Source organism: Carassius gibelio, chromosome B25 (genome assembly GCF_023724105.1).
Source record: "Carassius gibelio isolate Cgi1373 ecotype wild population from Czech Republic chromosome B25, carGib1.2-hapl.c, whole genome shotgun sequence".
NCBI lineage: Eukaryota > Metazoa > Chordata > Actinopteri > Cypriniformes > Cyprinidae > Carassius > Carassius gibelio.
This window is the reverse complement of record NC_068420.1, coordinates 18,746,766-18,764,316: the sequence shown is the minus strand read 5'-3', so window position 1 is coordinate 18,764,316 and position 17,551 is coordinate 18,746,766. Positions and strand designations below refer to the sequence as shown.

Sequence of the window (17,551 nt, the reverse complement as noted above, 5' to 3'; positions counted from 1 at the left end):
ACTTTAGGCAGTTACAAGAGCCAGTGGGCTGCAATAAGGATTCTGACAAAATCCCCTTTAACGATGACAGACCTATTCCTAAGATCTTTAACATTGCAACATAAATTATTAGTAGTGCTCAGGCGAAACATCACAGACCGATCTTGTAATGATCGTCCACCATTTTATAGTGGAAACCTGGTTCATATCGGGAAAATACCCAAACCTCACTTTCCTGGAACTAATTCAGTGATATTCAGACCAATTACACTGTTTAATATACTGCCTGTAATTACAAAAGTTACATTCACCCCAGTTTGAGCTCCACACCGCTTTAAGTCATTTCCAGCAAAAGTAGTTGAAAACTTTATTTTATAATTGATGATCATTAATTGGATATTAATATATATAAACAGACTGTACTTTTCTTACAAGAAGCACTGCTCATTAAAGGAGGTTTCCATAAGATAAAAATAAAGAGTCAAAATCCCCAAGAATCCCTCACAACAATGACAGAAAGGTGTATCTTGATCCTCTACGCCCGAGGGGATAGAAACTCACAGATGTGAAAAATCATCCCAACACCCTAAGCCTGTGACCTCTGACCTTCACACCTAAATGAGTCAAACATTCTGTCTTACTCCATTGCAGACATCAGCATGAAAAGCAGTCCCTGTTGCATGCAGCGAAACAAAGCTTCTTTGTGGCAGTTCACCCAAACATGTCATTCATGAAGATATCATTGTTTCAACTCAAACACACACATGGCAGAAACACTGTTTCAGAAGGTTTGCCATTTCGACAGTCCTTATATGTCTTCACTTACTTTCCTTCATTGCTCTGAGCAACTTTAACTCGTCTGTGGCATCTTTATTAATACAATACTTCAATGATATGCAAACATTAAAAATCAACACATTTCATATCATTAAAAAATTCAAACAGTGGACTGCATTACAGAGAATTGTATTATGAAACAACAGCTGCTTAACCTGCATTCTTTGTTTATACACATGCTGACACCAATAAAGGGTAGTTGGCGTCTGGTTACACAACACCTAAACAAAATACAGACCATACTTGATCACTATCAATATCATTATCAATATCAAGTCATCACTGCTGACTTGAAGCTATCGAGAATTGAAATGTGGTTCCATGAGCTTTACAGAAACCTGGCAAAGAGCTGAGACTCCCAACTATGTGGTTGTACTGTATGGACATTAATTTGTGCGAGCAGACAGAAGCTTGAGAGAGAATGACGAAAAAAATAGGGAGTGGACCTGCTACAGAGGCAATGGTGTGGTTTGCGAACTCACCACAAATCATTCAGACACACTCATTGCCATCTCTGGGGTTTTAAACCTTCACTCTTCCCCACCCTCACAACTTTCTTTTAGTTTGTGGCTTGCACATCCAGAGAAAGCAAGACTCTGACCTGTTGTATACCAAATTCAAAAGGCATAAAACTTTGGACAGACTGGACCACAACTTGGCAGATTGTCTAAACATACAAACCAGTCATCCGGCGTCTGCCTGCAACCATGTGAACTGTGAGAAACTGGACAATGGGGTGGATTCTTGGGTTGCCTTGAAGGAGACACATTGGGACATGTTGAGTCATGTGGTTTGGGACTTTGAGGGACCCGACGACTATGTTTTCTCAAGAACAACCTATGGATCACAAAGAACCTGAAGGACCTGCTAAACAGGAAGACGACTTGATAAAGGAAGCAACTAAAGCAAGTCCAAACGGAGCTGAAGAGGAAGAGCAACTAACAGACAAACACAGAGAGCAATTTCAAAAGAACAATATGAATAAAGAGGAGAGATAACAGGTCACAAACTGGCTGGTAACCTGGTGCAGAAGAACAGGGCTAATGAGATCAGTCTGTTCTTCAACAGACTTTCAACAGAATCTGACTATCATTCACTGGCTCAACCCTACCCCCATCTCTGTTTCCTAGGGGGTTTCTGCTCCCACATTTACCATCCCCCTTCCTCCACAATTCTTGATCTCCCTGTGAGCCCCCATCGGCCACTCTCCCAAACTTCCACCCATCCCAATCCACAACTCCAACTAGCTCAAGGGGGTGCAAGTGTACACCACCTCAATCTGAAGAAGAATCTAAACACATTATTCCAAACAGCCACCCTTAATGACAAGAAATTCTTAACTAAATTAGCAGCTGCTTTAAAACTTCCCTTTAGGGGCTCCACTTAGGTCTATGAACTAGCCAGCATGGTGGTTCCTAGAGAACCAATTTCCCCCTCGCCCCGTTTTCCTGGTTGCATTTGCTCCAGCAGCAGGAACTCTGAAGCGGCCAACAGCGACGTCTTTATTCACAGCATTTACAAATGTCAACAACCGGTAAATGTAGGATGCCGTGATCAGAGTTGTTTTTGTTGTGTGTCGTGGGGTTCTTGATAACGAAGAGGTAATGTAAATGCACAATTTACGTTATTGAAAAAGAGTGTGAAAATCTGACTAAATGTCCTATGAAAACTTACAGCGAGGCTGAGAAAAGAACAATGCTGCAGAAAACAAGTAACTAAATACCATTTTCCATGTTCATGGAGTAAATATTCTAACATGTTTTTATTTTTTAAATGTCAGGTACCCAATGTTTTGTATGCGTTTGGCCAATCACCGTATGTTTATATCACTAACACTTCCTATTGAACTGTTTTAGACCCTACTCTGAAGCAAAGTTAATTTTGTTCCCCCAAACCGAGTTCCTAGAACTAAATAAATTCCTAATTCTTGAGGTGCAAACACGCCAAAAGTGGATACTTCTGTCAAAAGTTTCCTCTGCTGCAAAAGCCCCTTATGACGATCGAATCCAGTATTTTTAATGAGCCACCTGCCAAAGTAATTTGTTGGCATCTATTCTAACATAGTGAGGCATATTCTGATTGTCGTTGATTTTATAATGCTAATTCTGGTTTGGCCTGCTACATTAGACACAATAACTTCTATCTCCATAGGATAGGCCTTTTGTCTTCCATTATAAACATTGTTCACCTGGTTTGAGGAGCGTATGCTGCTTTTGCCTGACTTGCACAGGACAGGCAATGCAGACATATTATGCATAATTCTCTTGGATACACCTGTTTCAGAATTCCAAAGCCCTGGCATCTTGTGGACCCAGCTGCCATCACTACAGGTGCCTCTTGGAGTGGCTTTTATTGTGACACGGCAACTATTCTCGTCATTCTTGACCATCACAAACAAACAGGCTAGGGTAAACACAGATGTGCTCATTCAAATACAACCGTGGGACCTCACCTCTCTCTTGGACAGGAATCAGAACGGAAGGAAATATGTTCTGGTCTCAGGGGAACCTCTACTGCTTTTCTGGCTGATTAGTTGGGAGAGAAAGACTGAAAACTTGTGGACTGACATGAATAAGTTCTACATTGAGATTCTTTATTTAAAGTAGATTGTTTATTTATTCATCAACTTTTCAGTGCAGCCAAGTATCTTATAATCAGAAATCGGAAATGAGAAGAAATGAAGGTCTTTTTAGAGGTCACCAAAGTTTATTGGCTTAAGACTACTTCCTACACTGTAAAGTAATTCAAAGAGAATAGACTCAATTTAGGATTCACGCTAAAGCTACTTCATGTTGCTCAGAGTTAAAAAACTGTAGCCCAGAGGCCTTTCGGGCCACCCACAGAAACCCCATTCAGGCACATAAGCCAGATGGATAAAGTAAAAAAAAAAGCATTTGGGGAAGACCGCTCCTTCTAAATCCTACCCATCTGCCTTTGCCACAAAATACTCAAAATGAGGCCTTGAGGCAAGACATACTCCCAAAATCCTGTTTGCTTCCTACAGATGCTCATAACACAGAAGGTTATGTTATAGGCAGTTCCTGACTTGCACAGGGTAAAGAAAAGGTCAAACCATTTTGTTGTACATTTTTCTAGTCTAAGACCTGCTATTATGACTTAATAGTGTCTGATGGATTATTATAGATTACACAAACTCAGAGTCTTTCCAGAGATATAACACACCCATTTGCATAAAAAAGTGAGGTTAGCTACATTTAACATCATATCATGGTTAAATGGGCTAAGTGGGTTTAGTTAGCTAGGTTTAGAGGGTTGCTATTGCTTTACCACACAATGCATTGCCTAATAAATCTAACCAAACATCTCAGCTTGTTATAGAATCCACCTATATAGTAATAAAATAGGACTGGAGGGTTAGCATCCATCTTTTATTACCAACTCTAGCATCTGTGCAAACAACTAGTTCCCTGCTCTAAATTTGTCTTCATTTCCCCCCTCTCTTTAGGCCTGACAATGTGCTAATAGCCTAGCCAATTCAGATGTCCTCTGTTATTACTTCTAAGCTGTTGTTGTTCTTAAATAAATCACAGACATATGCATGAGATGAAAAGCTGAGCTTTAGGTTGACTGCATGCTAAACGGTGGCAGAGTCTCATGGGACAGCCTGCTTTGTTTCTTGCCATGTGTTCTAGTTGGTCTACTGCTTTCTTTGACACTGTAATTATCAGTCTGCTCTGGCGTGTCCTAATAGCAGGATGCTGTAGAATTGGGGGATGGTACAAATGCCGAAAGCTAATCTTAGACTTAAGTAACATTTCAGATAAATGTTGTAGTTTGTAAGTTGATGCACTCTCAGATAAAAATGTGCAATGGTGCATTTAAGTATTACTACTTTAAGGTATTAATATGCACCTTTTAGTGGTAGATAAGGACAAAGTTGTCCCCTTAAGGCAGTTGCCCCAGTGCCAATCTCTTGCACTCCAAAAAGCATTTGCATTAATTTATTTTAGTAGCATATATAACGTCTTGACTGACCACCAAAAATGGATATTCATAGCAGGGCCTACATTTTAGTCTCTTCTTACCATATGGTTCATGTAATTCTCTTGTAGAGTTTGGAAAGCAGGGAGTGCGAATTACCTCTTCTCTGTTATTTTAGGAGGCCGCCTGTGCCAGACTTGTGATCCAACAGAATGGTTTCTCACCGGCAGCATGGTTCCTCATATAAAAGCAGGTGATTTCCACAGCTTAGGGTGTATGGAACACTGTTAGCACAAAGCAAGAGACTTCACACTTGCTCATTTGCACATTATAAGATAAATAGAGACATACAAATATGCTTCATTTATAAAGATTCTTGAACTTCAACAGGAAATGTGGCAGTGGATCTTTTCTTATCTCAGTGCTGAATAACTGCTTTCCTACTCCTTGTTTTCCCCTTCCTCATCTTTCCAAAGAAAGCTCAAAAAAGTATTTTCTCTATTTTCCCACGAGTTTCAGTACAATGTCATGAGTGTTTTGTGGTTACTCCATCAACTCTGCCTGGCAAGAACCTGGCTGAGGTCTAACAGGGCTTCCAAAGATAATTGAGAGAAGGGCTTGGACTCACTTTCAGGATATGTGAGACTAGCCAAGACTTTCCTCATTTTGAAGGATGATAATCTTAGAATACAATGAATACACCCAGGGAGTTTACAAAAACCCAGCCTCAACTAGTCTTTCTGACCAAACTAGATACCCTTACGACATGTTTTGAACCCATACCAACTGTTTGAAAAAAGTCGACTGATTCCTTCGAGAAAAATTAGAGACTCTTAAGTAAAAGTAACCACTGTTAATGAGGCATGGTCTTGATCTAGACCCCGGGCGAGAGCAGACCTTTAACTCCCAACTGTTACAACCTTGCAATCTGGCTTAATGGGAATTCAAGATGTAAATGTGGACACAAGTTGAGGCTTGGCAGCACAACTACACTCCACTAGACCAGGATCAAAAATTTGTTGACCTAGTTAGAAACCCTAACTATTAGAGTGTGCACCTTAGGTCATATCCCAAATGCCGCCCTCCAGTCCTTGCCACTATGCCGCAGTCCTTGCTTGGTGGTGTCAATGCTATGGTGATGTAATGCCACATGGTCTGTTGGGTAGTAGATCACTGTGAAGTCTGTACCAGTGCAAGCTTTGCAATGGGGCACTTATGAGCAACCTTTTGAATCGTAAAGTTTTGTTAACCAAAAGAAACTAAAGAAACACAAATCTTATGAACAACTTTTGTTGTCGTGAATTTGACAATGATTTGGAAGCCAGCAAGGCAAGCAGTGATTCAGTTATCTTTCAACATCCAAACCAACCACATCTCAACCCACTTGAGTTTACTGACAAGTTATATATGAACTCATAAGTGTCACAATGTTTTCCTGGAAAAGCAATAGGCACGTTCCATCTTGCTTCCTATCTATAGGGGGCCACAGGGCATTTGACAATGTCTTGCTTGGCTGATTATTTATGACGTGCTAGTATAACAGGTACTGGCAAACTATTCTGAAACCACTAAAGCCGTTCTTCTGAAGTTGTCCTGTAAAACACAACTTTATTTTCCAATTAGAGAGCTCAATGATAGCATGCATTTTACACCTCAGAAACTATGGTCAGACAAATATTGAGGTGCTGAGACATAGAAACACAACCAGTGATGATCATCTCAGTAGTCATGGCCTTTTGACTTCTGTCTGGAGGACTTTAAACACACCTTGCGCCACTCCACGACTAATTGTCCCAACAAGCTCTCCCGATTGCCTAAGTGCAATAATACATACACTGAGCCAAAGAGTGAGAATCATTGTACTTGCACCATTTACTAAATAGCTCAGGCTCGTTTTAATGAGCGCAGGTTAATTAAAGTAGGGTCATAACTCTGACTTTGTCCCCATTTAAGCCAGACTCGCAGATGTCCCCCATTACATGCAGAAGGACAGATGTTATGTCTTTCTCTCACACACGTCCATGAGCACAGCTTGGCTTTATAACCATGGACAAAAGTGTGCAGTCATAAGTCTGTCCTCAGCCAATTAGCAGATCGAAAAAGAGACACTGAGACTTCAAGCTTAGAACAAAGACCTTCACACTAAACTTGTGCTCTGATCTCTCGCAAATTAATGTTTTTATTGCATTTTAAGAGTTTCGACAAACACAACATAGAGCATAAATGCAACTAAAAAGTAAAGGTTCTAGGAACTTTATATCTTTTTTCATGCACACTGCTTGAGATATGTGTCTGAAATATGACTGATCACAGAAAACCATCAAGGTTCAAGACAATGGTGTCGTTTGAAACTGTCCAGCTGTCTGGAGTCCGAGCTTTAAAATGGCTATTTACAAGATTTATGGCATCCTTCTTCAATGTCTGAGCTGTGTCCAACCTGCTTGTCCAAAATCAGAATGACCAGGGTCTCTAAACAATAATAAAGCTAAATCTGTCCTCAGTCACAGGCTGCTTCCCCAGGCCACCAGGAAAGAATGATCTGAATCATTCAGTTTGTTCCCCACCACAGCAAAGACACAGAGTGCCTCAACATCTCTCATGCAAATCGGATGCATTCACACTGAACACCACAGAAAGGGAACGCTGCTTGTGCAAACAACTTTACTTTCAGTTAAACAGAAATGTTTACTGGGTAATTTCTAATGAACTATATTGTGTCAGTATTTTCTGTTGGCAATTTCAATACTAAAGGCAGATATTATCTTTCTACCAGTTGTTTCATGCATCCTTTTGCCTGTAGGGTAAATTCCTACTTGGGTGAGAGATTTTTACAGTAGATTAATGCCAGAGACATTTTGTTATTTTATATAGCTTGAAATATGTTGTCGATTTCCCCTGCCTGTGCATGTTTTACCAAAAAAAAAAAAAAAAAACCTTTGATTGTTTCAGTGACTCACTTCTTCATTTTTTCCCCCAAGATTCTGTTGTTGTGGTGGTGATAAATCGGGCATGACTTGAGGAAACTCATGTGGGAAAGCTCAGCGCTGTTTGGTTTACCAGACTGGCAAACCTTTTGAGGGCACTAAAGAGATAAGAAAGCACCGTGGACGATACACGAAGAAAACCTCTCAGCAGCAATAAAGCTTTTATAGCTTGTATATTGATCTTCTGTCTTCATTAAACTTTCATTCAACTACATTTGTTTTTAAAACTGAACGCAAACTTAGGAGCTTTTATTGGCATAAATGGACATCTTACTCCAATTACTGATTTTATTGGCTACCATACGATTTCAAACTTATATTGCTAAGAAACTTTAGACATACAGTATGACATGCAAGTTTATAAGACAAACTTCAGAAAATATTCTTAGTTTTTTTTTTATTTTTATTTACGTTATATGCCATTTATACATTTTTAAATATAACTTAAGTGTCTAAATAATTTTGGGGGTAACTGCACTTAAAAAATTAAAAAAAACGATAAGATATAAGATTTACACACACATGACCTGAAAGCTAACTGAATCTTGTTTAAATGGATTTCTGTAGACATTTTAAGAGCTAAATCAGCACTTTACAGACTAAAAATGGCAGCCGCAGAATTCAAACCCAACACAGAAGCCATTACTATCCGTATTTCTACAAGCAATTCAATATTACAGGAATGTTCACAAAAGGCTGCTTATCGACAGCGATCAATTATCCCTGATGCATTTGAAGACAAGAGCAGGGACAGACAGAGTTTCATTAGATTATGACAAATGTGAAACGATCAGTCAATGAGAGATAGAAACAAACCACAGGGGCAAACGAAGGAATCAGCCTTCTTGAAAAGAACATTAGAATATGGGTTATTTCATTCATAATCATCATGACAGATGTCGTCAGTATAAGCCAAAACGATAAATCACAATATGCAACCGTTGATGAAAGCATATGGACCTATTATTTAGAATATCTACATGGCATATGGGTCATTTAATATAATAAATATTAAATCCACAGTTCAGTTCTTTATTGCAGAATGAATTGATTATTTAATTAGTACAATATGCAATTATAATTGTAGTATATGCAATGCTGCCAAAATCTAAAAAGATTGGCTATGCATTGGAATACTAAATAGTTGAACACAATGTTGTGGGAAAAAAGGGCTCTGAAGGCTATTTTAGCCACCAACAGCTATTTCAGTCTCTATCTTCTGACAGGTAAACGTGCGAGCGACACGTGAGAACTGAAATGCGAGTTTTCCAACACTTTGCAGTGAGTAGGGAACTATTCATCCACAATCACTCCATTTTACCCTTCTTAACGTTCCACTGCTGGAAAATGCAAGACTGCATTTTCTCCTCAAGATAATTCGCCCCAACATTAAACTGCTGCATGTGTCATTGTTGGCCATATTCCAACACTTCCCCTAATTTCCTGTCTGGGGTCAGTGTTTTCATGGCAACAGGCGGAGGATTGACCTATGAGAGCGTTTGTATAGATGTATGAGCGCCAAAACATAAAGCCATGTGCTGACCGGCTTCAATCCGCTGGCTATTCTCCCGCTTTCCAACAAGCTTCTAGTACTTTCACAGGATTATGTCCTGAACTAAATCATGTGACTCCATAAACAACCTCCATCTGCAAACACAGAAAACACTTAGTAGCCTACCTGCAACACTATTGACGCTATAGTATTTGCATCAAGTAAAAGCCACAATTCCTCAAATGTTTGCTGTTAAACAATGGGTTTATCATTATTCAAACTGTTCCAGCAACTTTACAAAGACATCAATATGTGTATTTGAACTTTATTCAAACATGGCTTGACTAGGCAAACAGGGTATTCAAATTCTTCCAAAAACCGAGTGAGCTGCCAAACTAGGGATAACAAATACAGTCCTGACACAAAAGTAAAAGTAGGGGTCGAAATTAGAATTTGCTTCTTAGGAACCTTCATTTGACTACAATTTCTGCTTACTATTTTATGAATACTGTGAATTCAGAAATACTACTCTTTCTCATACTGTTTTTCACTTACTATGTAGTAGGGAAGTATGTGATTTCGGTGAGGTCTTTAATGTGATTAATGGTTTACCTAACATTTGCCTGTGTGATTGTATTTTTATTCTTAAGAGATTATATTGTTGTTAGCTTTTAGTCGCATGCCAACATCAAACTCTACAGGAATCAATTGTGATTTGAACTCTCTAGTGCACTTCACATGAAGACTGACAGTGTTGGAGAAAGCTACTTTTCAAAGTAATGCATTCAAATTAGGGCTGGTAATTTAACGCGTTAATTACATGAATTAATCATGGCCAAAAATAACACGTTAAAATTATTAACGCATTTAACGCACTTGCCCTGCCCAGACCATTTCATACAGTCGACTGATGGCTAATATGAGGCAGAGCAACAACTTACTGCTTAATGGAGCATAAAAAATATCCCTAAAATTCAAGATATGGGGCAAAATGCCCCTGTTAGAAATTTTTTCTCATATTTACATCACATAGTTAAGAAATATCACACGAGCTGTAGGCTAAGTGCAATAGCGCAATTGTGATACTCATCTTAGACAATAGTTCATTAAAGAAGTTAATATTGTGTTATTTTAGACACAATGTTGTCTGATTTGCTCAATTTTGCCAACAAAGCACAATTGTTCACCTTTGAGCAACCCACAGTGGCATATCATTTCTTAAGCCACGTTTTGAACAAATTTGGTGAACCATTTGGCGCGTTGAACCATTGGCCATAATTGCGTTGGATTTGAAGTGCCGCTGCATAGACCAATCATTGTATGACATCAAAGTATCGCGAGAGCGATTCAAAAGCACCAGGAGTCGCCTGCTCTCTAGCGCTTACCAGCCCTAATTCGAATATTGCATTAATATTCCATAAAAAGTAACTAGTTTTGTTACATAGTTACTTTTTATGGAAACTAATGCATTAGGTTACTTTTGCATTACTTTTTGTCACCCAGTTGTAAAGGCCCTTTAACACCAAAAGATAAATTAACTTTACTCTCAAATTCTCTCAACACAGGGACAGAAGAGGTATCAAAGAATAAATGGGAAAGCAAAGGAACTTGCGTCACTTATTTCAAAAAGTAACTTTTTGTTAATTTGTAAGTAATGTGTTACTTTACTAGTTACTTGGAAAAGTAATCTGATTACATAACCCGCGTTACCCCACCACTGAAGAGTGCTATATTTGTTTCACACTTAAGAGCTGCTGCCTATGAAGGGTGTTTCATTTCAGTCACTTACTGTATGAGGTTCCATGAGCTCACAAGTTTTAGCTAATGCTAGTGACTAGATAATGAAGTTATCTGGTTTTAAGGAGCTCTATTGAAATGTAGCCCTTGAAATGTTTTTAAGCCATCGTAAAACTCGTGCTGTTTTTAGCCTCTAGCTCAGAGAAGTCTGAGCTCCTCGTACAGCTGGGCCTTTGGTTTTGGCTGGAAGCATGTATAAACAGTGCCACTGACCATGCAAGATGGTGTTTTCCCTATTACTGCCATCCACGAAGCATTAAAATAACCTCCATAAGACACAAGTGCACTGGCCTGCAGACTACTTATGCAAAAATGAAACTGTATTTTAGGGCTGGGAGGTTTCCATCAGGGTAGCTAATGTTCGAGAGCTGGGCCAGAAAATTCCAGTAGTGTCCCGAGTCTGCCGCAAATGACAAGGGACAAAGTTCACGTCCTGCTCTGGGTCGGGTTCACATGTTCTCAACAGCGAGTTTGAGGAAGCACTTGTTCAGAAGCAAAGTATGAAGATGTTTTCTCCATGAATCACTCGCACACTCAAATGCAGCTTGAATATCAATAGCAACTATCAGCGAGAGACAACTATGCATTTAGTGCTTCATGTTCATTGGATTTGACATGGCACGCTGGTACAGTGGGCGCCTTGTTAAAAGCATGTGCGTTCACAGAAACGGCTCCAGGAAAGAAGGACTAAAGTAAATAGAAAAGAGGCAGAGAGTGTGTGTTGGAGAAAGTGGGAGTGACTTGAGTTGGCAAAGAGAAGCGAGTCTTAAAGACTTCCAGATGTGGGGCTGGTTGGCAGATGATAAAGAAGAACTTTTGTTGCAAACGGACTCTGAATATGAAACCTTGTGAGTCAAGGTACCATCAGTTACGATAAAGTCAACAAGAAGTCAACCCTGTTTACTTCCTTAAAGTCAGTTACTTTACAATGAGATTGAGTGTTATTAAATGACTAAAAGTGTTAGAAAGAACTTTGTTTTATCCATCGAGAACTAATTTAGCTGTGAAACAGTCACAATAGTACAGGACAGGTAGCTGCAGGCATAAGGATGAAAAATAATGTCAGCAGAAAAAGATTTTGTTTCGGAGGCGTTGCAAGTTATTACATTTCGACACCATGCCAAATACTGCCAATATTTTGCTTTACTAAAAAAAAAAAAAAAAGATTAGTAAAATGGTTCTGGATGCCACTTTGTGCATACTACAAAATCAGAGAATGAAAATAAACCATGCAAACTTATTAGACGAGTGTATTGATCTATGGTAATCAAGGCTGTTTAAAAGTCATTCTCAGCCGCAATAATAGCAGCTCACGAATATTTTGCGTTATCAAGCACGTTCTGAATGGCAACTGAGTCACGGCTGAACTCATCAATGAGCCACATTTAAGGCATTTCAGATTCGATCTTCTGCACTTGACAGAGGAAACGCAGTGGATCAGAAGCCCATTCATCAACAGTAATGGCACGCGAGGGTTTTGTGAAGTGCACGCGCAGCACTTTGTTAACACGGCCGCTCTGAAAGCACATTGATCCACCGGGTCGTCTTTATGGACAGACCTAATTTGATGCCCACATGGGCATCCCACAGAAAGTGAGCTGTGTAAGGATTATGCAGAGCTGAGATCCTGACTCACCGTGCCAAAAAAGAGCTTTTTGCTAGCGTAGCCTAAATATTGCACCCACGCTCCTCTGATCTTCTAATAAAGTCTATCCACTGCTTCAGTGCTGTCATGGAAGTAGCTGGATGTGGAGCAATATTTCATGCACATATTCATCCTGTAGCCTAGCTGAAGTCAGTTAGCATCTTAACGTGCATTTACATGACAATAAATGTACAAAATTTTTTACAATGTTTTTCCTTTGAAATGTTCATGTACAAACGAGTCAAAAATCATGGCCTAGTGGTAAGAGAGTTTGATTCTCAACCCTAAGGTTGTGGGTTCGAGTCTCGGGCTGGCAATACCATGACTTGAGCAAGGCATCGAACCCCCAACTGCTCTCCGGGCGCAGTATAAATGGCTGCCCACTGCTCCGAGTGTGTGTTCACGGTTTGTGTGTGTTCACTGCTGTGTGTGTGCACATTTGGATGGGTTAAATGCAGAGCACGAATTCTGAGTATGGGTCACCATACTTGGCTGTGTGTCATGTCACTTCACTTCATCATTAAACGATCCCCGATACGCTGTACTTCCATGACAGGCCAGCAGTTGGCGATGTCACTTTGTACACAAAACTATAGACTAACCATGTACTGTAATGTGCATGACTTCACCATTTTCATAAATTCATGTTTTTGTAGTTTATACCGAGACAATATTAGTATTGTTTACAAAAACTTGCACCTAAAAAGTTCATGTTCAGGCCCCCAAAATGCTGTTGTTGCATAAATGAACGGCCAAAACATTTTTACTGTAGTTGAAAACGCCCTCTAGGCTACTCTGTAGGCGCTTTTCAATGCTTCAACTCAAAGATTGTTTGAGAACTGATTAATGTTATTACAAAAATAATAAAAATGACAAAAAAATATCAAAATTACAGAAAAAAAGTTTTATTTAAATGTAAACAACATATAAGAATTATATTGACTTATTAATACATTTATAATAGCATGTCAATGATACTAATACAGCTTATTTTATTTCAGCTAGTTGCCAAAGTAACATTTCTTATTTCAATTTAGTTTAAGTATTAAAATAACTAAAACTAAAAAGGAAAACCATATAGACATTGAAAACAAGCAAATAAAATGACAAAACGACAACATTTCCACAACTTTAAAATCAAAACGAAAACAGAAAATATAAATATTAAATCAAAGTCAAAATTAACTGAAGCTATTATATTGTATCAACATTAAAATAGCTTTTTTTCAGCTAGGTAACTCAAGGTAACATTGTTTCTCATTTTTATTTAGTTTAAGTCTTAAACTAACTAAAAATGTAAAACCATACTGATAGATATTTGGATATTTAATATTTTTATGTTTAAAGTTTTAGTAATTTTTGTGTGATTTACATCATCAAATTTTATAAATTTTTATTTCATTTCAAGTCATTTCATTTTTATTTTATTTTAATGTGTCATCAAATAAGTACAAATGTAGTATATGTTATATGCATATTTAAACTGTCATGTCAACCACCCACATAAGATAATAATCAAAACATTTTCCTGAATTTTAGGACAATGCAAAGAGATATTATGAGTAAAGATGATAAAAGCAGGACAGTGACACTTCAGAACCACCTGTTGTATTTTAAAGATATAGTTTGTTTTCTTTCCCTGATCAGTCGGTTGAGATGGGTTTGCTCAAAGAGGAAACGAAGCGCTTGTGAATGTTTGGGAAAACCTCATGCTAGATGCTGGTAAACCACAGACAAATCATATTGAAAATGCAACCAGGATGATGCAGAAGTTGGCAGAGAGGGGTAATTCTCACAGCTGGAGAAGAGGAAGCGTGTAATGACCTGTTACAGACCGAATGACGTGATTGACCAGTGATTTCTGGAAATTGGTTTCCATTTTCATCTTTCAGATCAAAAGCCCAGAAGACTAATAAGGAAAGCTATCAGCATTTGAGTGGGTCTACCAACAGATCGCAGTTTCAGTATCTGCAGTAAATCATGCCAGTATTTCACCAACATAACTAGTTTCAAAGGTACTAACTGGTGTGATAGGGATTTCTTTATGAGGTTGCAATGAAGTCATTTCCCCTGAAGTTCACGCATGTATCATAAGACAGTGAGCAGGTGTACTTCGTCACATCATATGATAGTTACTAACGTTTCACATCCACAATACTCACCATCATTATGAAATATGTTGATTAAAAAAGTCCTATCCTTCTTTAAAATAATGGACTTACATACTCAGATAAAGTTAGACATTTGTGTCATATTCATTCACTTTTAAGTGTCCAAATCAGTGATATCTTGTATCACTGATACGAATAATTCTCTTTATTCTGTTCATGTTCGGAACTTTCGCTTTCATTCATTTTTTTTTTTTTTTTGTAATTTGGTTATTTATTGGTATCCTTCTGTCATGGTTTTTGTTGATATTTAGAATTTTTATATTATCTCTTTTAATTTCAATTTTCACGTTTTTTTTTTTTTTTTTTTTTTTTTGCTGTTGTTGTTGTTGTTGTTGTTAATATTTGGAATTGTTATATTTTGATTTTGATTTTAAAGTTTTAGTCATTTTTTTTTTCATTTTATATTTTTTATGTCTATATGTTATTATCTTTTAGTTTATGTAGTTTTGTTTCAATACTTTATCTTACATTATATTTTGAATTCTGATTTCATGTTAACTTTTGTTATTTTTGTGATTGTTTATACACATGTATAGTTTCTATTAAGTTTTATTTCTTAGTTATTTTAGTACTTAAAAAAAATACTGAAATAAAATAATTTTATATATTATTTAAAATATATTTTATATATTTTTATATATTTTTATAGGCTATATTGTTTTTTTTGTTTGTTTTTTTTTTCGTTTTTCAAGGTTTTTTTTTTTCGGTATTGTTTTAGTTGTCAATAATAAGCATGGTCCAAATACAATTGGGGAAACTGTGGTGGCACAACAGTACACATATTCTCCGTTGAAGCATCATGAGGTGTCATGCTTAAGTGCAGAATGGTGACGGATAGACCTTTGTGTGGTTTCAACAACCCTTCAGCCAAATCTAACCACTGGGCCACAAGCAACTAATGAGTGAAACATTTTAAGCAACAATGAAACCGTAAAGTGCCTACCATTGGCGTTCTTCCCGCAGATGAGATGCTCGTAGTGTTGCAGGACCCCCCAGAGCTCGGGATCATTATTGATGACCCCCTCCAGCGCCTCCGCCGTCAGGACGCAGCCGGGCGTCTCCGCCGTCAGCACGCGCACGCCCACCTCCTCCACGAGCGCCTCCATACACGCGCTCAGGCAGATGGCCGCGTACTCGTGGATGCGCACCGCGATCCGAGTGTCCACCATCCAGCGGAAAAACCGTCCGACGGAGAACACGAGCCCACATCGGGCTGACTTCCCCTTGCGCAGGAGCTCTCCAGCGCTCATGTTGTACATAGAGATAGCCTTCACGGTGGCCGAGACGCAGTGGTCCGCCAGCGCCCAGCTGAGCACCAGGCGGATCGCGCTCTGCACCTCGAACCTGGTGCATCTGCAGTGCATGACACTGAGCCGCTGCGCCTCTCTGGAGATGCGGATGAGCGCCCTGCGCATCAGAGAGGCCAGTCTGCGCACAGCCTCCGCGGACAGCGAGGCGCCCTTCCCCGCGCCTTTACGCACGACCCTCCCCACGTCCTCCTCCGTCCACGGGAACTCCTCCAGCTCCGGCAAGCGAGGGCACTTGGAGAAAATGTCTTCTGGGTCCTCGGGAAGCACTGTGTTGACTGTATCCCAGCTGTTGTTCCTGCTGTTCATGGAGCCGGAGTAGTAGCGCCAGTTCCCCCGGTGAGGGGTGTTCATGAGCGCCTGCGAGTTTGACTTGGAGGACGACAGGCTTAAGGACTTACACGAGTCCCCTGCTCCATAGCCAGAGTCCAGGGTCAAATCCTCCAGGGTTTTCATTCTAGTTCCTGCCATTTCGGCTGCTTTTTTTTCTGAACCAGAAAGCAGAGGAGACTTCTCAGCTGCGCGAAACTCGAGCTGGTTCTACAGGTTCAGCTACTCTCTGACATTCATGCAGCACTTTATTGATACACTACAGAGCAAAATCACCTTGTGTGAAAGTATAAAAATGTCCAGGTTACATCTTCTGGAAGAGAAAATGTTTGGGGAAACTTGCTTACCTCGCTAAAGGTCCATTCCCGTAAAACTAGTGAAGTGCGCAGCTTTCTCTTTTACTCGTGTCCAGTTCTTGAAAATAAGAAACCGAACAGTGTGGAAAGTTTAGAGAGGAGATCCATCAGTGGAGTCTCAATCGGACGGTTACGCTCAAATGAATCCTTAAAGATGATGTGGAAAAGCAGAACGATGTTCATTTCACACCACACGCCTCTTCTTACTGGAAACTCATGACTGAACTGAAAGCAGGAGGGCGAGAGAGAGAGAGAGAGAGAGAGAGAGAGAGAGAGAGAGAGAGAGAGAGAGAGAGAGAGAGCGAGCGCAGAGGTGTTTGATTCGCGAGCGAGACGATTCGTTTGAACGATTCATTTGAAATGATTCACAAGCGTTTCTGAATCTCCATCACAAATGTGCATATCTGCATTTATAGACGCAACGTCTACAACTCTCACATATTAGCTACAATTATCTACACTGATTTAAATTCGAGTTTTTCTAGGTTTACAGAGGTAAAAAAATTTTTAGGAGGATATGACACAGACATATTTAACAGCTCTGGTCTAAACTGACAAGATTCACTTCACAGGAACACACAGTGAAGTCACGAACAGAATTCTGGGTCACACTTTAGTTTAAGCGCCAAATCTCGTTACATTAAACCATTAACCACCACTTTTAATAAACTGTCTGATGCTTATTAAGGTAGTTACTAAGTTTATTATTAC

General features: G+C 39.2%; 1 protein-coding gene across 1 annotated transcript in view; it reads right to left on the bottom strand.

The window, feature by feature from the left end:
• Positions 1 to 17,073, bottom strand: part of LOC128014493 (ankyrin repeat and BTB/POZ domain-containing protein 2) — a 45,065-nt gene extending 27,992 nt beyond the window's left edge. The window contains exons 1-2 of the mRNA XM_052598107.1: positions 16,832 to 17,073; positions 15,791 to 16,642 (exon numbers count right to left, since the gene is read on the bottom strand). Coding sequence (XP_052454067.1) covers positions 15,791 to 16,625 — 835 coding nt within the window. The 5' untranslated portion in view covers positions 16,626 to 16,642; positions 16,832 to 17,073. The remainder of the gene's footprint in view (positions 1 to 15,790; positions 16,643 to 16,831) is intronic.
• Positions 17,074 to 17,551: the final 478 nt, after the last annotated feature.